This window comes from Maylandia zebra, linkage group LG20 (assembly GCF_041146795.1).
Source record: "Maylandia zebra isolate NMK-2024a linkage group LG20, Mzebra_GT3a, whole genome shotgun sequence".
NCBI classification, from domain to species: Eukaryota; Metazoa; Chordata; class Actinopteri; order Cichliformes; family Cichlidae; genus Maylandia; species Maylandia zebra.
The window spans coordinates 23960614-23984978 of record NC_135186.1 but is presented as its reverse complement, the minus strand read 5'-3'; the positions used below and the strand labels follow the sequence as shown (position 1 = coordinate 23984978).

Genomic DNA, 24365 nt, shown 5'->3' with positions numbered 1-24365 from the left:
TTTATTTTCAGTTGCTACAAACGGGACAGACATGACTGGGGGATAGGACAGGGAGAAAGAATGAAAGAAAGAGAGGGAGAGAAAGAAAACCAAAGGGGAGAAGAGACGGTGAGAAGGGGGGGGAAGAAAGAAAAACAAACAAACAAACAAACAAAACACCTGGGTCACCTGTATGGAGAAAAAAAACAGAAGAGAAAGCAAACAACAAAGAGCAACATAATAAAAAAAACAGCACCATCACAATAAACTAGCTAGCAGTAGATATCAGTAGATACTAAATAATAAACGATATTGTGCAGCACGCAAGATAGACAGCGCACAATGTGCTTTGAGGCAGCAGCCAAGAAAGCTGTAGTCCGCGTCTGTGAATACCCGTGTGTACACCTGTGTGCATACCTGTGTGGATCAGCATGCTCGCATTCCAAAGGTTTCTCCATGTAACGATCTGCTAGGGAGTGTGGGGAGCCACAGCCCCGTCCCCAGGGCATGAAGCAGGTATGGAGGAGATCAAAACTCCAGACATCCAGAGGCCCCCAGAACACAAGAGACCAAGGAAGACCAACAGAGGGGCAGCCGCGCCACTGTCCCAGTAAGAGCTGAGGAGAGTCCCAGATGAGGGCTCACTCAGCAGCCACTGAGCAGAAGCCAAGGGGAGTTGCAGTGACGCGCCCGTGAGCTCCGCCGGCAGCCAGCCGTGCCTGAGTGACCGAGCCCCAGGCCGAGAGGCCGGGGGCACCCCACCTCCGAAGTGGCCCGAGCGAGCCCCAGGCTCCAGGCCCCGATAAGCGGCCGCCAAGGAGTGAGCCGGTGTGTACCCGGACGCCCACCCCCAGACACAAAGAACCACCAACGCACCGATACCATACCTCTCCAGTTAACGTAATAACGACTCTCTGTGACCCTCTGTGCTCTGAAAGGATACTTTCCCTCAGTGTGGCAAAGCACAAGCTCATTCTACTTGTTAATTTGCATTCATAAACTATAGACATTTGCCAGCTGCACCCATTTCTTTTGCATAATTTAAAGTTTTAGAATAGTCAACATCTGAGATCTCAGAGTGCACGACTCCTAAATCACTGTTTAATATCAAGATTATTGTGAACATTCCCATACTTCCATAAAGAGTTGTCTTGACTGTCATCTCTGCATGAGACTGAAATATCGTGATAGAATATGGGTAAAACGTGCATGCGCAGTGCCTTTGTTTTCATACGCACATGGCAGAAAAAGCATGGCGACGACGGAGAATTAGAAGGACTGTCACTACCCGATCCGTACCAGAAACCCGATCGGTACCCCGCATGCGCAAATCTTACGTCACTTCCTCTCTTTGCCAACATTGCGACATTCAATATATTATATATATATTATATATATTATATATTATATATTGACACGGTTAGCGCCCAGTTAGCTCTTAGCATTTCTCAACAGCTCTGCCTCCTTTTCGACTACCGGGACATTTAAACAATGGATAATCCGTATCCGCAACAAATTTTGGCTGTTCTCCTCAACAGAGAGCGTCCCCCAATTGATCAACAGCGCCATAAAATAAGAAGAATGGTGCCTAATGACAGAGTTAATAATACAGACTTTGTAATATGTCACGTGAAGATTCAGCAGCCAGATGAAGTGTTTACTGGCAATTGACAGTGATAGCGGACATCATCATAACTATTCCAACAATCCTCTCCACACAGACAAGCATAAACACACGCGACTATCACTAAATCAAATTCAATACACGTTTGTAATGACGCTAATTCAGTTTACAATAGGGTTCATTCGCTCAGTCACCAGGTGGCAGTATCCTCTTACACTGGGGAGTAAACTGCCATTAAACGAACAGAAGAAGAAGAAAACCCCTGCAGTCAAAGGAGCTTGCAAAGAAAAGCGTCTGGACTTCTTTAAGTTGCTTGAAGACGTTTCACCTCTCATCCGAGAAGCTTCCTCAGTTCCAAGGTCAAATGGTGGAGAGTCCCAGACATAAACCCAGTGGGAGCGACCCCCCACAGAGGGACAAAAGGACCCCCTGGTCCTCTAATCGCCTGAGCCAAGGTGGGAAACTGGGCGTGGGTCCCAATCAGCCAGAGTTTTGGGTGTGTTCATTGTGAAACCTGGCCCCACCTTATCATGCGAATTCCTGAGGTCAGATGGCCCAGGATGTGAGTGGGCGTTAAGGCGTCTGGGAAGGGATCTCAAAACTGGATTATAGATGGCAGAGAGTTGGTGTCGTAAACCCCCGCCTCTGTTCAAAGATGGTCGCTCACAGTGGACATAGATGGCTTCTTTCACTCCTCTTTCAAACCATCTGTCCTCTCTGTCCAAAATGTGAACATTGGCATCCTCGAAAGAGTGTCCTTTATCCTTAAGATGCAGGTGGACTGCTGAGTCTTGTCCTGTGGAGGTGGCTCTTCTGTGTTGTGCCATGCGCTTGTGAAGTGGCTGTTTGGTCTCTCCAATGTAGAGGTCTGAGCATTCCTCGCTGCACTGTACAGCATACACCACATTGTTAAGTTTGTGTTTTGGCGTTTTGTCTTTCAGGTGAACCAGTTTGTGTCTGAGCGTGTTGCTGGGTCTGAAATGCACTGGGATGTCATGCTTGGAGAAAACTCTCCTGAGTTTCTCTGATACGCCGGCTACATAGGGGATGACAATGTTGTTGCGTCTGTCCTCCCTCGCTGGTGTCTGATCTTCTTTTCTGCGCCTCTTTGCTGACTTTAAGAACGCCCATTTAGGATAGCCGCACGTTTTGAGTGCTTCCTTTACATGTGTGTGTTCCTTCTTTTTCCCTTCAGGCTTAGAGGGAACATGTTCTGCCCGGTGGTTTAGGGTCCTGATTACTCCAAGTTTGTGTTCCAAAGGGTGATGGGAGTCAAAGAGGAGGTACTGGTCCGTGTGTGTGGGCTTCCGGTAAACTTCGATGTTGAGTTTGCCGTTCTCTTCAATGTGCACAGCGCAGTCCAGCGCAGTCCGTACCCTGCACATGCGCGGTACGGATCGGGTAGACCCGATTTGTACAGCCCGACTTTGCACATGCGCAGTAAGGATCGGGAGTTCCGATCTGTCACTATCTTTTTATTTTTTTGTTTTTGTCTACATTATATTAAATGTTTCATTATCGGAAACATTTTAAGAGATACTTGTTATTCTTAACATCTTAACAGATACTCTGACCTGTAACTATCGTAAAATGCTTCGACCGGAAGTAGACACCTTTCACGCATGCGGGGTACCGATTGGGTTTCCGGTACGGATCGGGTAGTGACAAGGACGAAAGCGGATCGTTGAATGAAACAGATGAACCAGAATTGGTTTGTACAAAATGGCGCAACTAAAGTGGTGTGGAACTGGTTTGGCTTTCGCCCGTCAGATACACACCAAGGCACAACAAGAGCGTGCAAGCGGGCCGTCGTTATTACCGAACTGATTTTACATGATAAACGGTGCTCAAAAATCTGTCAAATAAGTTTTAGTACAACTTCGGTAAGCTACCAAGCCACAACACTTGATGAATTGTCGGAGCATTACGGCGACCGTAATACGTACTGTGGTTCAATATAATATTACCATATTGTGTGTGTATAACCTCTTTTTAAGTTTTGTGGATATTTTACATGGTTATGCTGAGGATATGTCGGCCAATTTCAACTGGAAATGCCTTTTGGTTGAACTGTCAGCCAGGAATTTGCATTTGCACTGTTAAATTTTTATATATTAATGCACATAAAAAACAGCTGCTTGTTTAACTGAAAATACATTGATGGGTTTTTTTTGCACTAATAAACTTGTGGAGTTGTAAAGTATTTTGTCTCGCATTAATTATATCGGCAGTTATATCGTTATCGCAAATTTTCAAATATATATCGTGATAAATATTTTTGGCCATATTGCCCTGCCCTAGTGTCAAGCTTTAACTTGTAACCATTTTCAAGCTCAAACAAAAATCTTCAGACAGAGCGAGACCAAAAGGATTACTCAGTTGTCAGACTGACTGACTGAGGTCGCTTCTGAAAACAACTGATTCTTCTGAATCACGACTACGTGAACTGCAATCTGCAAATTTGTCCTGTGCCGTGTATCACTGAAATACAACGTGCAATGAAACATTAAAGAACTGAAACTAATTTCTACCAGACTGAATGATTGTAAACGGACTGGCGGTTTTGACCTAACCGCTGTCCACGCGCCTCCGGGTACCTAACAGCCTGCTCCTGCTCTACCTGAGCACCCTATACAATATGCTTTTTTTATGCTTATGGGATTTCTAGCCAACATTCACATTCCAGTGGATGAACTGAAGAGCAATACTTGGTATTAGTACCTTGCTCAATGACAATTGGCATGCAGACTGGAACAACCAAGGATGGAACCATCAACCTTCCACTTAGCAGAGGACCTGCTCTCCTCCTGAGCTACAGCCACTCAATTGTCCACCAATAAAACTGATGTGCACTGACATTTAGGATTAGTGAGGCTCACACTTTGTGCAAGCAGTTGCAGTACCATTAAAGGCTTTGTGAACCACGAGTAAAATCTGAAAATGAATGATATATTCCAAGGGATATTTGATGAAAGGGGCCCTGTGATGAAAATGAAATAATGTGATCATCTCTCAGTGAAGAACGCCTGTTACACTATAGGTCAACATCCAATGTAGTAGAGGCTTAATCTTTCTATCCATTTGGAAGTTCCTAAGCCAGTCATAACATAAGAGGCCCTGAGCTCTCCTCCTATTTCGGCAATTCCAAGAACATCTCAGGTGTTAAACATGGCTGTTAATGGATTAGGAAGCAGCTAATCCATCAAAAGAAAATTAATTTCAACAACTCTACTACCGAGTCAGAAATTTGTGTCAGTTACCACCATTTGTTAAAAGCTAGGGTTAGCTGCTTTTCTACAGAGCCCACACCATCACTGAGACACCAAGTACTGGTCTATCATCAGAATAAACATTGCAACTGATTGTATCTATCACCCATTAGGGAGTGTTTGCAATTACTGAAGTATTAGCATTACATGTCATTGACCAAATGACAGTGAATGTATGTCTGAAACATTTAGTGAAATTACGTCTGAGTTCTGCTTCTGCGTTTTACACAACTGAGTCCTCATATGGAAAGTGGAGCTTTGTCCTTTGGGTAGGAGGATTTTTCAAAAGAGGTAAAGAACAGTGTCCTACCTTTGCAGGATTACTGAGCAGACAGATAGTAATCCCCTAGTATGTGCACCCTCGGGCATAAGAGGCATACCTTGAAGTATTAAACAACTTTCTGTTGCTTAACAAATCTGAACCATCTGAACAGCTCTGAGTGAGTACTCTGCGCTAAATCACCATTGCAGCTAGTTAGCTTGCTAAAGAGCTGAAGTTAGCATCTTAGTGTAGCATGATAGCATGCTGACATTTTCTAAATTGCACAAAAGGCAAGCACACCTGGACTTAGTTTCCAAATATTTAAATTAACCAAAGTAGCTAAAAATTTCATCAGAATGGTATCAGAAAGAAAATTAAGGGATCATCAAAACAGCCAATAGTGCTCCATAAGAAAAGCAATCAAGATGTTTGAAAAGCTACAGAAACCTGTCCTCTGCTTAACCTTTGTGATATGTTCTATTCTGTGAGCATTTCAACAGCTCTCGTAAAATAACAGTGCTTGCAGAACTTAAAAGAAAAAGCTGCAGCATGTGCAAAAATAAAGAAACTTTGTGACAGAAAAACATGCTATAGATCAGTTTTTTAGCAGCCATGCATGACACAGTTGGTCGACGACAGGGGAAGGATTTGGAGGGAAATGTGACTAATCTGAGGACAGTAATATCAAAAGTTTAATTTCTGCGGCTTGCAAATGTATTTTAGTTGACTTTCGGATTTGTCACGCACTACAACGGTGGAAGAAGTTAAGCTGTATATATATGAAAATAGTTTTGGAAAAGAAAAGCAAAGACAAAAAGCAGAGTATCAAAATGAAAAGAAAACAAGCAAATTTAATAGCCCAAAAATGCAGTAAAGGATATTCATCCCATGGTCAGGGCATCCATCCCTTGTGCCCTTGCTGTTTCTGACATGTAGCTTGGAACTATTTTAGAGCTGTTCATTTAAGGACATGATACAGAACAAAGACCGTGACTCAAACGTGACACACTTTTAGTTCTTTAAGGTTTACCAGATGAGGCAAAGAGCAGAATGGCACACAAAGCAGCAGGAAATAGAAAAGTATAAAAAGATTTATGCAAAACACGTCACCCACACATTCTAACACACACAAAGGCCTTAAGTAAAACATTATTAAATAGATTTTTTTTTCTAAGCCAAGAGCAGAAACAAGCTTTAAATGCAGATTTAAAAATCCTGGTGGATTACAGAATACTCAGGTCGTTGGATTTAACATAAACATAAACATAAACCACAACCATAAGTGGAAATAAACAGAATTGCAGCATGAAGCTTAACGTCACAACACCTGGTAACAAAGTCATCTTAATTAGACATCTGCACAGTCTGGGATAGTTCTCCGTGTTTAACCACAGTGGGGTTTTTTTACTGGAGTAGTCCACATTAAAGACGTCCAGAAGGAAGAATGGACTTGAACATGTTGTGTTTAGGCACAGAAAAAGACATATAAAAATTTAACAACTTACAACCAAAATGTTTTCTAATCCAGTGTGACAGGTAACACGTCTTTAGGACAGTGGCCCACTGTGCAAGGGATTATGTGCATTATGTGCTGGCATTTGACTCTTCACTTTGCTTTAACGATTGGTGTATCATACTGTTGCAGCTTGGGGAATCGGAAGAGTCGACTTGATTGTATTGCTTATTTAACTGTGCAGTTGCATGCTTTCACATCAAGTGGTTCTCCATGACTGAAACAGGCCTTAAAATGCCATCAACAGGCATTATGTGAAACATATGACTTGTTATGCAGGAGGTGTGGGATTCTGGAGTAGCGAAAAGCGTGTGCAAAAAACCAAAATTTAAGCGTAAATTTAAGTTTGTTCCAAAGGTCACTTATGTCCTTCTTTGTGACTATCAAGGGGAGGTTTTGTAAAAGATCTGACTGTACCTTCAGAGGCTTATAGCCATGATTATACGGTAATGAAATAACAACTATTAAAAGTCCCGTGCTTAAGGGCTTTTAGTTTGTTTTTTTCATAGTGTTTTTGATGACTATTACTCATTGTTAAATTAATCACAAATATAGGCAGACACAAAGGAATTAACAGCCAACACTGAAGTTCCTCTTAGTGTTACCAAAATTTATAGCCTCTTTGATTTGGTTTTTACAGCCTCCAATTTTAATTCTGTGGTTCATTCTCAGAGCTCAGCGCTGGTTACTTCCAGGCACAGGAAGCTCTTTCCAATGAAAAGGCTGTTAAAAACAGCAACAGACAAAAATACTGCACACCACTTACTCAGCACCATTCATAGACAAAGCAGTTTTTGAATCCAAATATGCAAATGTTTTCCTGCCCATTCATCATACTCCATAAGATGAAGTCTCCACTGCATTGGAAGGTTTTTTTCTAATTATATCCAACTTTATAAAAATGACTAAATGCAAGTTCCAATAAGGATTTTCTGTCATGGGAAACAGTTGCCCCAAATTGTGATTCATTTCTAAATCTAACCTGCTGTGAATAAAAAATTAATAATATCAGCTGGAATGCATTCATGCATTACATTTCTACTTGCACAAACATGCATCGTACTGACTTGTGATATCACTGTACACTCTAACCCTGTCCATCTGTAGAGAGGTCTCGTGGGATTAACAGGGCACTCATGCTGCTGGCATTTTAGTTGATGTGTTCTTCTAACCTTCTGTGGAAAATACAACGTGCACATGTTGAACGGAAGATGTGTTTTTCATCTCATTATTAATATTGTTTCAGAATGCTAACATAACCGCTGGAGTTAGAAATAACAAAAAAGACCCATAATGATATGACTTTTTAGCGTGTTACTTGTGTAATGAAGTGACTTGTCAGTGTTCCTCTGCTATCACTCGAAGAATGTCTCTCCTGGGACTCGTGGGGCAAAAGCAGGCTCAGCCAATCTCCGCTGCTACAAAATGACACAATATTAACTGGCCTTGAAGCTGCATGACCGGCAGCATAACAACTCCAAGGATCAGATACAAATCATCAAAATCTGTGACTCAGTGGAAAACAAACAGGCCAAGGACTCCAACAAAGAGCTCAGTGGACAAAAGCAGATATTAGAGGGGTGTGTGTGTGTGTGTGTGTGTGTGTGTGTGTGTGTGTGTGTGTGTGTGTGTGTGTGTGTGTGTGTGTGTGTGTGTGTGCCAGCCACTTCATTATGTAAACGCTGTAAACACACCGGTTGGAACTCCTTTTGCCTCAAGAACTGATTTAATTCTGGAAGCTGGAAACATGCCTCTAAGATTTTGATCCATATTAAAACATAGACTAAAATCTCTTAGCTAACTAGCATCAGTGATGTGCAGATTTCTCAGCTGCACATCCATCATGCAAATCTCCTCCTTCACCACATCCAAAAGGTGCTCTGTTAGATTAAGATTTGGTGACTGGGGCTGTTTGAGTCCAGTGAAGTCACTGTCGTGTTTGAGATGATTTGAGCTTTGTGACATGATGTATCCTGTTGAAAAGAGTCATCAGAAGACTGTGGTCATAAAGAAATGGGCACGGTCAGCAACAATACTCAGGTAGGTTGTTGTAACTGTGCTACCAGCATTCTTTCCTGGTCCTGTCATTTCAAGTATTGGAGCAGATATCAAGACTCACTTGGCCAGATAATGTTTTTCCGTTCTTCTGTTTTCCAAATTTGTGAAACAATACACAATGTAGCCTAAGTTTTGATCTGTTTCATGCTTAGATGTTGTTAGTGTTATTAAAGTTATTCGTTGCCTTCCTATCAGCTGAAAACAGCTCAAGCCCACTAAAATCACTCTTCACCCTTCTGATGCCCAGTTTAAACTTCAGTAGGTCATCTTGGCTGCATCTGCATGCCTAAGTGAACCGAGTTGCTGCCATCAGATGTGTTGATTAAATATTTGCATTAACAAGCAGTTGAGCAGGTGTACCGCATTGTCATCCTTTTTTATTATCTCTTCTTCTTTTATTCGCATTTAAAGAATTTAGTAATTTCTTTTCAGGAAGTGGTATGTTGGTACAGTTTGCTTGCAAATTTTCAAGCTTGGGAATTTAAAATTGAGTTTTAAAATTATTTTTATAACATTAAGAAAAACCTATACATGTTGTAAGTCATTTTCCTTCTATTTATAATTATATTGCTGTTTGGGGTACATATGCACCCAAGCCTGAAGGGAACTTTGCATGATCATTATTATAATTTGATGATTCAATTAAAGTACTTCCCAGATTCAATGTGTTCTGAATTAAAGAAAGGATTGAAGGAATTATTTAAAATTATTAAAAAAGTAACCATGTCTGTTCTTATATTATGGGAAGACATGGAAAACTGGTTTGATACAAAGTGAGATTTCAGAGATGGACTTTGTTTGCTTTTGCTCTTTTGATCCATTACTATTCCTAGCTAAAGTCTACTTCATTGGTAACACTCAGTTTTCCTGAGATCCACTCTAGATAAGAATCACAAATTTTATTATTATTATTATTATTATTAAATATAAAATGCATGTTCTACAACACTTAGGTTGGTCCACATAAAGCTCACATTCTGCACCGAAGTAAAAACAAAAATTATAGTAATGTGATTCAGTTGATTAAACTAAATAAATCCAGATATAAAACCTAAATAATGAATCTTTTAATTTATTCTTGAATATATTTCTGAGCCTCACAGTGTTTGTTTTACAGCCCTGAAAGTGACAACTCAAAGGCAGTGTGGGAAATCCAAATAAAACATTTAAGACCAAAACTTGTTTTGGCGATGTGGCTTGCATGTACAACTCTGCCTAGTGGTTTGGCAGAACATTGGCTGCACATTAAAACATTGAAAACAAATGAATAAATAAGTCCTTGCCAAACTGGGATTTAATCTGCTGCTGTGAATCTTGGCATCGCATCTGTATTTTTTGGAGATTTGGCTGAGATTTGGATATTTTGCTGTGATTGCACATTTCCTATCAGTCGTTTAGCTTTCTTTTTCTCTTCACTGTCTCAAGCCTCTTTGGTCCTGTTTAAAAAAATCACTCCCATCTCTCATGAAGTTGTCAGCCTTTCTCTTTATCTTTCCTGTGCCCTTCTGTCTTAGCTAATTAGCATCAATGCAGGTGGTCACGTTTGTGCTGCCATTAATAAGGAGAAAACGCAAAGCAGGTGGTGTCAGCTTAAACTAATCTGACATTTATTGGTCACAGGTGTATAAGTTACAACATACAGTTTGACTAATCAAGGATTTTTACGTGTAGCATCTTTTATGAATTAAGCAAAGCACACCATCAGGGAATGCTCTTGAGAGTAACTAAGCTTTTTTATAAATGAGGATCTGACGCTTTAACCCGAGGCCTCAGTTCAAAACATCACCACGTCAAAACCCACAGTGGTGCTATTAACATGACTTAAGATTCGACTTTGACTGTGCCAGTTGGTTTTTCTGTGTTTCAGGAGATGGGAACCCTAAAGAGAGCAGTCCTTTCATCAACAGCAGTGCAGCCACTAACATGGATAAGAGCCAGCAGTATGATGGCAATAACATGGCTCTGTTTGAGGTGGGCGCACTCTTCACTGCCCTGTAATATAGGTTGCTGTCCTTAATTGTTATTATTAAGGAAATGTGACTGTATATGCTTTTAAGTTGAACTTTGCCTATATTTGTACTGCACTGCAGGAAGAGATGGATACCAGTCCCATGGTTTCCTCTCTGCTCAGCACTCTGGCTAACTACTCCAACCTGCCAACGGGCAGCAAAGAGCACGAAGAGGCTGAGAATAATGAGGAGGGGTCACGTCCATCTAAAAAACCTGTCAAGGTACAGTATGTTATATATGTGACCCATTTAACCTCACTCAAAACAACAAAAACAGGTGTAAAAGTGTCAAAATACTATCATATAATATGATTAGAAAATATCATAAAACAGGGAATTCTTTACTATTTATACCTATAATGTCAAACTCCCTACATGTAATTTGAAAATAATTAATATATGTCAAATCAAATGTATCTAATAATTTTATATTAAAAAATCCAAATCCTATAATATAGGACATAATAAAGGATATTTTTATTATGACCACACCTGTTTTTTCAGGTTGTCCAAATTTAAAAATGTAAAAACATAAAAAATTTAAAAATAAAAATGTTTAGAGAATTAAATACAGGCTGGTGAAATCACATGGTAAATGAAATTGGGAGTTCTCATAGTTTAACCATTTTTATTAATGTTTAGCAATGTTTAAATATAAGTGACTATAATTTATTAATTTAAATTATCAGTAAAAGTTCATAATAGAGTCAATATTTTTCTACTTTCTTAAATTTATTCCAAATCTGCTTCAAGTGTTGCGTCACTCAACACCTCATAAAAGAACGGTATTGTTTTGTTGCAGTTTGTACACAGGAAATAAGCTTTAAATTGCATCCAAACCTTTATCATCATTTTATGGAAGATTGGAAAAGAAAGCATCAAAGACAGTTTTTAACACCAGAGATGAAATTTACTACATTAAATTATAATGTAGTAAATTTATGTTTACCTACAAATGTTTAAAGGTACCCATATGGAAAAGAAATAGTAAAAACCTATATGATTTACTCTGACAATTATGGTGTAAGTAAATTTACGGACTGCATAAATCATTTTAGTTAGTGTGTAATTTCATAGCAATTTTGCAAAGACACAAACAGTATTTCCTCATCTTTTAAAAATGCTGCACTTTTTAGAACCATATTACGGAGTCGATTAACCTTGCCTTTTTACATCTTTATCTAATATTCATTATGCTGCAGTTGTTAGTCGATTGTCCTTTTATTGTACTTGCATAAATTTGATAAGGACTGTTCTCCTTACAAGGAAAAATAAATGCCATTAAACTTTGCAGGTCTATGTGACATTACAATGATGTAGCGAAGTCTACGTTCATATTTATTTATTTCACAATCACCGTTTAAACCTAACTTTCAAAAGAAGTATACAGGAAAGGAGTGTCTTCTCTTCCTAAGATCATATGGGCCAAAACGTACACTTACAATATAAGTCAGGGAAACATTGTTTGTTTTTCTTAAAATCACTTATGCAATACTTAAATTTACTTACATTATAATTATTTGTTTCCTGTTTAAACCTGACTTGTTGCCCTCTATTGTGGTGTAAGTTCAAATATTTGTAGGTAGATATAATTACAGGTGTGGGATGAATTATGGAGTGTTACTTTTTTCAAAAGCTGTTTTTCTTACAATAAATGCAATAACAGAATGACTGAACAACAAAGTAATAACTGACTTATTAGCCAGAAAAAAAGGAGTTAGTGCACTTTGTATCATAAAGTTTTTAATTTGTTATTTTGTTTTGTGTATTTTCCAGGCACCTCAGCTGGGCACTCTAATGGGAGTGTACTTGCCGTGTATCCAGAATATTTTTGGGGTAATCCTCTTCCTGCGGATGACATGGATGGTTGGGATTGGAGGCGTCTTTGGCTCGTTTATAATCGTCTTCATGTGTTGTTCTACAGTGAGTAAAACTGCAGGATTTCCTACTGTGGGGGCGCCCTGAGCCTCGCCGATCTGACTGCTGGCTGTTCAGCGTTCAAGATTAATCAGTCAACTAAAGGCACTCAGCCTATCAATCTGGAAAAAGAGTGGTTTTGCAAACATTTACAACTGATCACTGAGATATCACAACTCTAACATCAATGACAGGAAAATACTGAATACCTCCTTACTGTGAATCCAACTGTTGGGAACTATTCATGTGGATATTTGTCACATGCAACCTACCTAAACATTGTGGCAGACCTATAGATGGTATAGAAAAGATGAATGCAGCCACCGCCGGTTGTTATCATACTGTTTGTTTGGAGCCAAGCTAATTAGTAACAGTAACAAACTACAAATAGCAGAATTCAACTCACCAAAAGTTTAGTGCAGTGTCTGTACCAAAGAGAAAGCAATATTAGCCGTAAAATAGTTCCACTCAAAAAGCTCTAGAAGGCACTAACACCACAAAAGTTGATGGCTACAACTGAAAAATCACACTAGTCAGATATTTTATATAATAATTCAGTCATTATAAGGAGGGAAACAATGTTTGGAGGCCCAAAACAATGTTTAAATGTTTAAAACAAAGTTTTAAACATTTTTTAATATGTAAGTCTGTGAGAACTGACTGGGACCCAGCCTCAAGTGGCCAATACTGGAACTGCAGATTCTGGTCTTTCAGGCGGAGATTCTGCTACTTGTGCAGACCAAGCAGATGCCATGTCTATGTCCAGGGGGGAGCTAGCAAAATATTAGGCAGGTGGCTTTAATATTGTTTCTGATCAGTGTACAACAGGCTGTGTGAATGTGATTTCCATTGTGCAGCTGCTGAAGGTGACATAGTAAATCCTGATAAACGGCATTCTGCCAGTAAACCCACTAACAGGCTTTCAGCTGTATGTGGGCTTAATCAACAAAGGGGCTTAAAATGTATTACATGAAATGTTTTTCAAAAAATTAGAGAAAGAAAAGGGAAACAAGTCTTTTAAGTAAGGGAAGACACTGACCGTTGGAATCTTACTATAATTAGTTTGTGTCTAAAAATAAGGTTTAACAAACCTAAATAGATAGCTTGTCTGATTTTTGCCAGCACTTTGTTGGAAGTTTCAGGGGCGTTAAAAGGACATGTCTGGATTTCATTGGATTTCACCCACACTGACATCACTAATAGATCATGTCTGGGCTTTATAAGTATAACCTCGGACTACTAGTTGCTGTAGTAGTATGCTGTTAAACTCAAATATTAAAGAGTTAAACTACAGACAAGTACCGTAAAAGTGTATCTAACTACCGTGCTCTGCTGTAACAGACTGTAGCTGAAGTGACAGCATGTGCCTAACCAGTCATTCCTGTGAGGAATGGTTCGACATGACCAGATGAGTCAGACTTTTGTGCTGCTGGATGTTTTCTCTACCATCCCCTCATTTCATCAGTGCCTCCCTGTCAGCCTTCCTTAATTTGACTTGCCCACCTGCTGCCTTTCAGAATCCTGTAATCCCCCCCCTGTTGTCTGCTGCTGTTTTCAGACCATGCTCACAGCCATCTCCATGAGTGCCATTGCGACAAATGGAGTCGTACCAGGTGAGTGGATATCAGAGGGCATGCATTAGTATGTTTGTGTGCAACAGAGCGGTGCGCTGAGCCCTGTGTGTGTTTGCGACTCACAGCTGGAGGTTCGTATTACATGATCTCTCGCTCTCTGGGGCCCGAGTTTGGCGGTGCTGTCGGAATCTGCTTCTACTTGGGCACCACTTTTGCGGGTGCTATGTACATTCTCGGCTGTATTGAAATTCTGCTGGTAAGTCGATTGAATTTTTAAATGACAGGTTTATATTGCTTTTCATGTTTTTCTTATATGCCTTCAATATAATAACAGGAAAAGCACATCTGGAGATAATAAAGGCTGAATTCCAGTTATGTTAGTTTTGGGGTCCTGTTACTGGTTCGGTCTTGTAGTTAATGTGTTAGTTAAGTGAAAGAGAGATCCATTATTATTTTTTATAGATGTATTTTGGCCTTTATTATTTTTATGACAGGACATGAGAGCAGACAGGTAAAGCAGGAAAGAGAACAGAGGAAATGACATCCAGGAAATTGTTTAGTGGGAAATCTGGGCCCCTGCAGAAGCGTTTCAGCATATGAGCTGCCCGCTCAACCCACTGAACTCTATCTGTACCCCACATGTTGTTATTTGGTTGTTTACACCTGTGATCTTCCGGCTAAATTGTCTTCAAACATTGGCTGTAAAACAGGAATCATTAGCGTACAGCATGTTCCAATAAATGATAATGAAAGGATAGCAGGCAAGAAGGGGACAGGGGGGGGAAAAGCAAGGTTACTCTCCCACTTTAAACTAAATAACTCACATTCACATAGTACAGTAATTTTTAACCCAGTGAACTTTTTTTTAATGTGTTAATTTATTTTATTCTCATTGCTTTAGTGTGTTTTCTTTTCTTTATTTCCATTATTATGAAAATGATACAAATGTGCTTTGGCGAGGTAAATTGCATTATTGAAAAAATAATGCAATTGAGGAGATTTGGTGACATTTTCCTGTTTCTGCATAGTAGCTGACTGACGTTTTGCCAAACTGACAGATGATGTGGTTTCTCAGGAAAAAAAACATAAACCTATAAACACCGACTAGCCTCATGGCAAGGATTTAACAAGATGCTGTGAACATTTCTTTGAGATTTTGGTCCATATTGATATCACAGCATCGCACAGTTGCTGCTGATTTCTTAGCTGCACATCCAGGATCCAAATCCGTTCCACCACATCGCAAAGAGTCCAAACAGTTTGAGATTTAAGTCTTCTGAGATCCTGCTGGACACAGCAATCAGAAAATGGAAACACTATCATCATTTATGATGTGACACGGTCCATTCATTTACTAAAGTGTGTCAAAAAATACTTGCACTATTACAGCACCGCCAGCAGCGGCAGCAGCAGCCTGAACTTTAATACAGGGCAGGTTGGATTGATGTTTGCATGTTGCTTTCATGTTGCCCAATTCTGACCCTAAGATCTCAATGTTGCAGAATAAATCAAGACTCATCAGACCAAGTAGTGTTTTTCCAGTATTGTCCAAGTTTTCAGTTTCCTGTTCTTAGCCGACAGGAGGAGAAGAGACACCTGTTGTGAAGCAGTTCAAAAGTCACTTAAATCACCATATGTCCCCATTCCGATGCTTAGTTTGAGCTTCAGCAGCCCATCTTGGCCATACCTACATGTCTCAATGCACTGAGCTACTGTCATGTGATTGGCTGATAACATATTCGTGTTAATACACAGTCACCAGGTGTACGTAATCAAGTATTTATAACATTATAATGATAATGTTTTGCTTTTTTAGAACTAAAAGGATAAATAATAAAATGTGTTTTTATATATCGCATGACGTTGTTTTTTTATTAACAAAAAAATAATTTGCATAAACATATTTATATGTAGATTCTCTACAATACTTCTGCAAACTTTGTCTTATTCTTCTCACCCACTCTAACCCTGTCTTCCTCCACTAATTTGTCTCTTTCAGATTTATATTGTTCCCCAGGCAGCCATCTTTAAGATTGAGGGCCTGGAGGGCCCCGAGGCAGAAGCAGCATTGCTCAACAACATGCGAGTGTACGGCACTATTGTGCTGAGCTTGATGGCACTGGTGGTGTTTGTGGGGGTCAAATATGTCAATAAGTTGGCACTGGTCTTCCTGGCCTGTGTCATACTTTCTATTCTGTCTGTCTATGCTGGAGTCATCAAGACTGCCATTGACCCCCCTGTGTTTCCGTAAGTGACTCTTTATTCACTGGTACAAATCCATAATGATGTCGAATTATCCTACGTGACAGGTATGCCCTGGGCTGGTTGTCTTTGCAGCGTCTGTCTGCTGGGAAATCGAACTCTTCTTTCTAAAGGATATGATGTCTGCGCAAAGGTCATTGAGATAGACAACGAGACTGTCACCACCAAACTGTGGAGGAGCTTTTGTGATTCGGAGTACCTCAATGCCACTTGTGACGAATACTTCAACAATAACAATGTTACAGAGATACAAGGTATTCCAGGGGTCACTAGTGGCATCCTGGCAGGTACATTTTTCAGTGTAAACCACCTTCTGTTGGGTTCTTGGCCAGCCACAGTTCAGTATGTATTAAAGATTAAATTCCTAAACTTGGTCTCTCTTTCTCTCAGAGAACCTGTTTGGTAACTATCTGGAGAAAGGGATGATTCTGGAAAAGCGTGGACTTGTATCCGACGTGGATCCAGACAGTCCCACAACGAGCTCAAACCGCTACGTTCTTGCAGATATCACCAGCTTCTTCACTCTGCTGGTGGGAATTTATTTCCCATCTGTCACAGGTTAGTCCCAGGAAGGCACACTAAAGAGGTCCATTATGCTTTGTTTTTTTGTTTGTTGTTTTGTTTGTTTGTGTGTTTTTTTTTATCATAGGTGTCTGGAAAACTCCTCTAACTCGGGTCAAATAACTGCATGTAATATGCACCAGACCCTGCAGATCTCTTAATGGCTGCTCGGAAATGTTAGAAATTGTTTTGGCTTTGTCTAACCACTTTAACCACTTTCCTGCTTAGCAGACAGCAGTTTCTACTTAGACAGTTTACTTTGTTTTCAGGTGTGAGAGATGGTGGTTGCAAATAAATGTTAATGGGGTTTTTTTTTATGCTCGCCGGATGTATAAATGGGAAAATATTTGCTTACAAGTTCTCCGTGCCAGTTTGTTGTTGTTTTTTGGTGACCTGTCAGTCTCGAGTTCACAGTTTGTTTTTGCTGCCCTCCAGTGGCCAAAGAAAACAGCACCTTTAACATGACTGAAGTCAGTAAAGTGCTTAGTATTCCATAAAGGTGGAAGTTAGTAATTACCCTTTATATCCTCTGAAAACCTGAGTCTGATTATTATAATATTATCAAGTCACAACTCTCCCGATTATTTAACCTTCTGCTCAAAGGTATCATGGCTGGCTCCAACCGCTCCGGAGATCTGCGTGACGCTCAGAAGTCAATCCCTATTGGCACCATCGCAGCCATTAGCACCACGTCAACTGTGTGTATCCTTCAGTGAACCAAGGCCGGTTAAAAATAAACATTAATATAACTTTTCACAAGTTATTGTTACCTTTTCTACCTTTTCGGTCGTGTGGTCCTTATCAGCTTTTTTTACCCAGACATGTCCTGTGTGGTGCTGTTTGGTGCTTGTATAGAAGGAGTCGTCCTAAGAGACAAGTAATTCTACTTCTATTAAATTAAATTTTGGACCGTTATACTCCGAAAATGTTTGTAGTTTGAGGTTTGTGCCTTAATATTATTGTAAACTGGGCACATGTGTGACAGCAAAATGTTTGACAGGCCCAATAAAAAGTCAGAAAGGAAGAATGTAGGGAATACAGACCTGCACAGGTTGCTAACAATTTTAACAAATGTGTAGCTTCAGTTTAATAATAGTGCATTTCACTATGTGCAGCAATAAGTGAGTACATTACACTTTACAAAATTAAACATTTAGCACAGCTTCAGACTGCTTGCAGTTGTGTTTATCTGAGGAGTTATTTTCAGTAAAAATCAGAAACACTGAATCACAGCTGAGTCTAAAACGATGCTCTCAGTCATCTGTTAGCAGAACTCAGCTGTTCACTGTTTGTACCTGACTGAGCACAGGTTGGTCGAACATTTGCATTCACTGTGTTAACGCAGGAGCTCTGTCTTCATGTTCCTGCAGGTTTGGCGAAGGGGTCAGTGGCAACCTTGTAATAGGTACGCTGGCATGGCCGTCCCCGTGGGTTATTGTATTTGGCTCCTTCTTCTCCACCTGCGGAGCGGGACTTCAGAGTCTGACAGGAGCTCCCCGTCTCCTCCAGGCCATCTCAAGGGATGGCATCATCCCCTTCCTTAGAGTGAGTACAGAAATCTATCTCTGTCTTAAATACAGACCTCTCAGAGCTTCCAACTGAGCCAGAAATGTTGTGGGGACTTGAAGATATTCTTGTCCCCACTCTAGGCTGTTATAGTTGACTAAAACTAAACAAAAAACTGAAACTAGATGTGAAAAACATTTTAGTTAACTAAAATAAAAAAAATTAAAACTAACTGACACTATTTTGTGAACTTGTGAAAACTGACAACTAGACATATTTATTGAAACCGAAACATATCCTCCATACAACAATAATTTATAACAACTAAAACTAAGACTTAATCTAAAAGAAACTAAACTCAAACTAAAACTGAAGACACAATTATTAATAATTGGTAAATATGACATTATTTATTTGTATGTCACTTGTGTTGTTGCAGATCTTTGGGCACGGTAAAGCCAACGGGGAACCCACGTGGGCACTTCTACTGACAGCTAGCATCTGTGAGATTGGCATCATCATAGCCTCTCTGGATTCAGTCGCACCAATCCTCTCCATGTATTGCTCACCGATAAACACAACAACTAAAGCAAAGATTCTTTTTTGTGGTTTCTGTTCTTACTGTTTTCTCTCTTTCCCTTCATCTGTTTCTTTAGGTTCTTCTTGATGTGCTACATGTTCGTCAATCTCGCCTGCGCCCTGCAGACGTTGCTGAGGACCCCAAACTGGAGACCCAGATTTAAGTTCTACCACTGGTGAGTTTGTGGGTCAGAGTATGAAAGCTTTCTAAAAACTCTTGCATGTGTTTTATAATCTGAAATTTACATTTACTTTGACATGTACTTTGAGTTTCCACACCAAAATGCATGTTGGTGTTCATTGTGTGTAGCAAATATAAATTTATGTATTTATATCAAAATATATTATTATTTAAAGCTTTGCACATCCTTTTTTAAAATGTATTTTAAATACTGGATCATTTGCAGTCATATTTAAGTTTGCAGTCTTTTTCCTCGGTGCTGTTGCTGACACATTGCTGCTTTTCTTTGCATATTGATATTGCCTGTTGATCATTTTAACACTGAAAACACTGGCAGAGATGTGTATCACATAATGTGTTTATACTTGCAGTAGATGTGATTCAAACATGCATAAAATTCTTTAACTATCCCAAAGATATCATAGATATTCATCACATATGGTGCGAGGATTTAAGCTCTGCTTAAAGACAGATTCTGGATTTGATGTAAAGAAACCACCCCTGTGAGAATCTCCATAAAAAGACCTGAAGTTTGTGTGTTTGTCTTCCACGATGAGCTTAAAAATTTCTTGTTTCCATTAATCAGCCAGTTGTGTGAAGCTGGCAGAACTCTGGGTTTGACTAAACATGACGTCCTGTCCCCTGCAGGGCTCTGTCTTTCCTGGGTATGAGCTTGTGCTTATCACTCATGTTCATGTGTTCCTGGTATTATGCAATTGTGGCTATGGGCATCGCCACCTGCATCTACAAATACATTGAGTTCTGTGGGTAAGAAATAATAATTTGTTCAATGATCATTTGAGAAAGGATTCTTTGATAAAAGTCACAGAGTAGTCTATTTTTTATGTATCTGGATGCTGTAGGTATGACCAGAGCTAATAATTTAATGTGCTTTGAGACAGAGCTGAGAAGGAGTGGGGTGATGGGATACGTGGGATCTCGCTCAGCGCTGCTCGCTTTGCTCTGATGAGGCTGGAGGAGGGACCACCACACACAAAGAACTGGAGGTCAGCTCATCTTTAATAGAGCTGGTTGGCTTTTGCCTGTGATTATCACTGACTGATTTTGTTTGTTATTAGGCCTCAGATCCTGGTCCTAGTGAGCATGGACGCTGAGCAAAACATCGAGCAGCCTCGTCTTCTATCTCTGACCAATCAGCTAAAAGCTGGGAAGGGTCTGACTATTGTTGGCACCTGTGTTCAAGGAACCTTCCTTGACAATTACACTGAAGCTCATAAGGCAGATCAGGTCTGTTACTCTTTAACACACACTTAAACTTCTGACACATGCACAGAAGAATCGCCACTTTCTCTAACAGCTGCGCCTGCCCTCTATCTGTGTCCCTGCAGTCGTTGCGTAAGTTGATGGAGACAGAGAAAGTAAAGGGCTTCACTCAGGTCGTCATCTCCTCCAACCTCAGAGATGGAACATCCCACTTGATTCAGGTTGGAGGACTTGGAGGTCTGAAGCACAACACGGTGATGGTCAGCTGGCCCCGTAACTGGAAACAGCCTGAGTGCCACCAGGAATTTAGGAACTTCATTGGTAAGTTATCAAGTGAAATAGAAGCTCTCTTAGTTGTTAATAAACATCAGCATCAAATATTATACCAAATACCAAATCAGGGGCATTGAAAAAGTTTGGTAAAAAAGATAGGTAATCCTTTGCTCTGCCCCCCATCGGGTTACTTTTCTCCTGTTCCTCTGTAGAGGTGGTTAGAGAGACAACTATAGCCAGTATAGCCTTGTTGGTTCCTAAGAATATTTCCAGCTATCCATCCAATGGAGAGCGTTTCACTGAAGGCCACATTGACGTGTGGTGGGTTGTCCACGATGGAGGCATGCTAATGCTTCTGCCTTTCCTCTTGCGCCAGCATAAGGTGAGGAACAAGAAACTGTGGATTCTTTTCACTTAAATGAGCACAAGTTAAGTGTGATAGTAGTGTGTTTGGAAAAAAAAACACTGTCTTCGAGGCACATTGGTTACGTCGTTATCGTTTTTTTTCTTGCTATAGGTGTGGAGGAAGTGCAAGATGCGTATTTTCACTGTAGCTCAGATGGATGACAACAGCATCCAGATGAAGAAAGACCTCATCACCTTCCTCTATCACCTGCGCATTGACGCCGTAGTGGAAGTGGTTGAGATGGTGAGAGATTTGTCTGGCACATATTCTGTGCTCACAAACAAATCCTGCCAGGAGCGGCCTAAAAGAACAGTTTCTCGAAGGATCCCTTTTTTTGCCGTTATTCCAAAGTAACACATGGATTTCATGTGACGTGTGTTTTTCCTTTACAGCATGACGGTGACATCTCAGCCTATACCTATGAGAAGACACTGATAATGGAGCAGCGATCACAGATCCTCAAACAAATGCATCTGACCAAGAATGAAATGGAGAGAGAGGTAAGCCAGGAACCTTCATACTATCTGTAACCGGAAAAACAAATTTAATTTTAGCTACGTTGACAGCCAAAGCACTGTTTCATTATCACTATGGGCATTAAATATCCGCTCTGGGGAAAGGAACTGCTTCATGATGAGGTATCTGTGTCTGTACATGTTTAGACTGATTTGCAGATAGAAAAAAATGAACTCCAGTGGGAATATAGGAATCAGATGATGTTTTTTGTTTGTTTGTTTTTCTCACAGATCCAGAGCATTACAGATTCATCCCGTGGGTCCATACGGCGTAAAAATCCATCTGCCTTGCGGTCACAGCGAAGCGCTGAGGAGGGAGCTGGTGCAGCAGAAAAACTAGAAGAGGAGGTAAAGCTGATCCAGTGTGTAATGTACAGTACTTCTGTCCTCACTTCCTTCAAACACCTGTTGCATTTTATGCCAGGTTTTAGTTTTTCTAGTTGCTGCTCAATTATTCCTTACAGTTCACTGATCAAAAATCCACCTTTTCTGACAAGCGTCTCTTTTCTCTGTATCACCCGCTCATGTGATGGTGTTTGTCTGTCAGCCTGGGGCCGTCTCCAACCCAAAACAGGTACAACTGAGCCACAGCAGGAATGTCTCCACACCAACCAGCCCCACAAGCCCCACGTCCCCTGCTGCACCTGCAGGTGGTGCTGTCGTCTGGCCCGACAACAAGGGTGCGGAAAAGGAGAAGAGCCTCCTAACAGCGACCTCGGAAGCGGGCAAAGACTTCTTCAACATGAAGCCGTGAGTGATCTGTCAGCTTAATTTAGCTCAGCAATCCTGCACAGGAAACGGGCATCGCACCCAGGATAGTAAGATCAGCCAGAGTTTTAAAAGTGACCGTCTAAACTTGTGCAAACATGCTGAGAAAAACAGCTGTGATCCATCAGGGCATGGATGTGTGGCCTCTGGGATGTCTGGCAGCAGGATGTTGGGCCCTCTGGGTCTTGTTGGTTGTGGTGTGGTGTTTCTGTGCAACAGGCTTGTTCTGGCACATCCTCTGAATGTTTAATAGGATCGAGTTTGGAAGAGTTAACGCCAGTATGAGTCACGTTACCAGTGACTGTAATGTTGTAGCTAATCCAAATGACCCACACAGTCATTTGTAAATATTTGTGCGTATCGACCAATGTCACAGGACTTAAAGCAACACTGTGGCAAACAAAACTTTGAACTTAACAGTGACATGAAAAAGAATTAGTTCTGCAGTTTATTCGTCTTCTGTCACATGATCGTCAATCGTGGTGTGAGAGCATTTCTTTCATTTCATCTAATTCATAATTGCACACCAAATTACTGTCATGTTTTGTGTATTTGTAGTTCAGTTAAATTTAATTTATACAGTGTCAGTTGACAACATCACCGTTAGCCTAAGGTGCTTTATATTGTGAGGCATATTCCTTCAGCAATGCTCAGTCACACTAGGGAAAATAGGGGTAATCTTACTGTGAGAGGGTACAATGAAATTGCTATCTTGTTGCCTTTGAAACAGTTGCTTTGAAGAAGAGCACCAGATGTGGCAATCACTCGTAACTTCAGGGCCTCACTGATAAAACGGCAATAAGAATGAGTCAGCCTGCTATCAGTTTGCAGTTGACAGGGTTCAAATTTGGAAATACATGCAATATGTTTTATGGTAATACAACAATGAACTGTGATGTTGGCTACATACACAGAAATTCACATTACTTACATCAGAGTCCAGAAAGCATGTTGTGTTGGAAGCCTACATAAATGTATCCACAAATAGTGGCTATAATCTGCAGTGACATGCACGCAGAAACTTTGCATTTATGCGCCCCAGGGTGGCTGTGGCTACAATGTAGCTTGCCATCACCAGTGTGTGAATGGGTGGATGACTGGATATGTAAAGCGCTTTGGGGTCCTTAGGGACTAGTAAAAGCGCTATATAAATACAGGCCATTTACCATTTATTTACCATATAAGAGTATAACCATAATGCAACTAGTTGTGTCGAGTCCCTTATTGCAAAGGGACATATTGTAGATGAGTGGCACTCATCTGCTCATCTCACAGACTCAGACTGACAATCTGTCTGTATTTATAAATGATGTGATATCCCATCCAGTCACCTTGATATTAAAAGTTGCAACAGGTGTTTATAGGTGTTACATGCTCAAAATCACAGTGTATATCCATATTAGGACATTAAAAACTACTACAGTCTTCTGTTCACTTCTAAAGATGCTCAGTCAATATAAAAGATTTAACCACCAATAAATGTAGCCTTCTGTGTGACCATATATTGTTTCCTTCTACACATGCTCCAGGGAATGGGAGAACTTGTAAGTATTTTCATTTTTAGACACCGTGAGTTGAGCTGAGCGATCGATTTAAAAATGAAACCTGCTGTGACCCAATGTTTCCTGCCTCAGGAACCAGACGGACGTGAGGCGTATGCATACAGCAATGAGGCTCAATGAGGTCATCACGAAGAAGTCCAAGGAGGCAAAACTTGTCCTGCTCAACATGCCGGGACCACCAAAGAACCGTGTGGGCGAAGAAAACTGTATCCTACATCTCACATACTGTTCGTCATATGTCTTAGTTCAGTTCACATCATCATTTTACTTAAGGATAAATTATTCATCTTGCAGTTTCAAAGAAAGTGCTTTATAGTAAAAGG

At 40.4% G+C, this 24365-nt stretch overlaps 1 protein-coding gene across 2 annotated transcripts in view; it reads left to right on the top strand.

The window, feature by feature from the left end:
• The window catches only part of LOC101469905 (solute carrier family 12 member 5), a 42812-nt gene that overhangs the window by 10911 nt on the left and 7536 nt on the right, over positions 1–24365 (top strand). Inside the window, exons 2-25 of one of the 2 annotated variants that reach the window (XM_076878215.1) lie at positions 10573–10676; positions 10796–10936; positions 12491–12637; positions 14190–14244; positions 14331–14461; positions 16205–16452; positions 16543–16754; positions 16858–17025; positions 17632–17730; positions 17848–17905; positions 18399–18573; positions 18974–19092; positions 19191–19289; positions 19943–20062; positions 20197–20301; positions 20374–20542; positions 20644–20839; positions 21004–21173; positions 21309–21440; positions 21590–21697; positions 21944–22060; positions 22260–22462; positions 24010–24024; positions 24115–24232. In XM_076878215.1, coding sequence (XP_076734330.1) covers positions 10573–10676; positions 10796–10936; positions 12491–12637; positions 14190–14244; positions 14331–14461; positions 16205–16452; positions 16543–16754; positions 16858–17025; positions 17632–17730; positions 17848–17905; positions 18399–18573; positions 18974–19092; positions 19191–19289; positions 19943–20062; positions 20197–20301; positions 20374–20542; positions 20644–20839; positions 21004–21173; positions 21309–21440; positions 21590–21697; positions 21944–22060; positions 22260–22462; positions 24010–24024; positions 24115–24232 — 3209 coding nt within the window. Of the gene's footprint in view, positions 1–10572; positions 10677–10795; positions 10937–12490; positions 12638–14189; positions 14245–14330; positions 14462–16204; positions 16453–16542; positions 16755–16857; positions 17026–17631; positions 17731–17847; positions 17906–18398; positions 18574–18973; positions 19093–19190; positions 19290–19942; positions 20063–20196; positions 20302–20373; positions 20543–20643; positions 20840–21003; positions 21174–21308; positions 21441–21589; positions 21698–21943; positions 22061–22259; positions 22463–24009; positions 24025–24114; positions 24249–24365 lie in introns of both variants that reach the window. The other variant, XM_076878214.1, reaches the window with a different exon arrangement.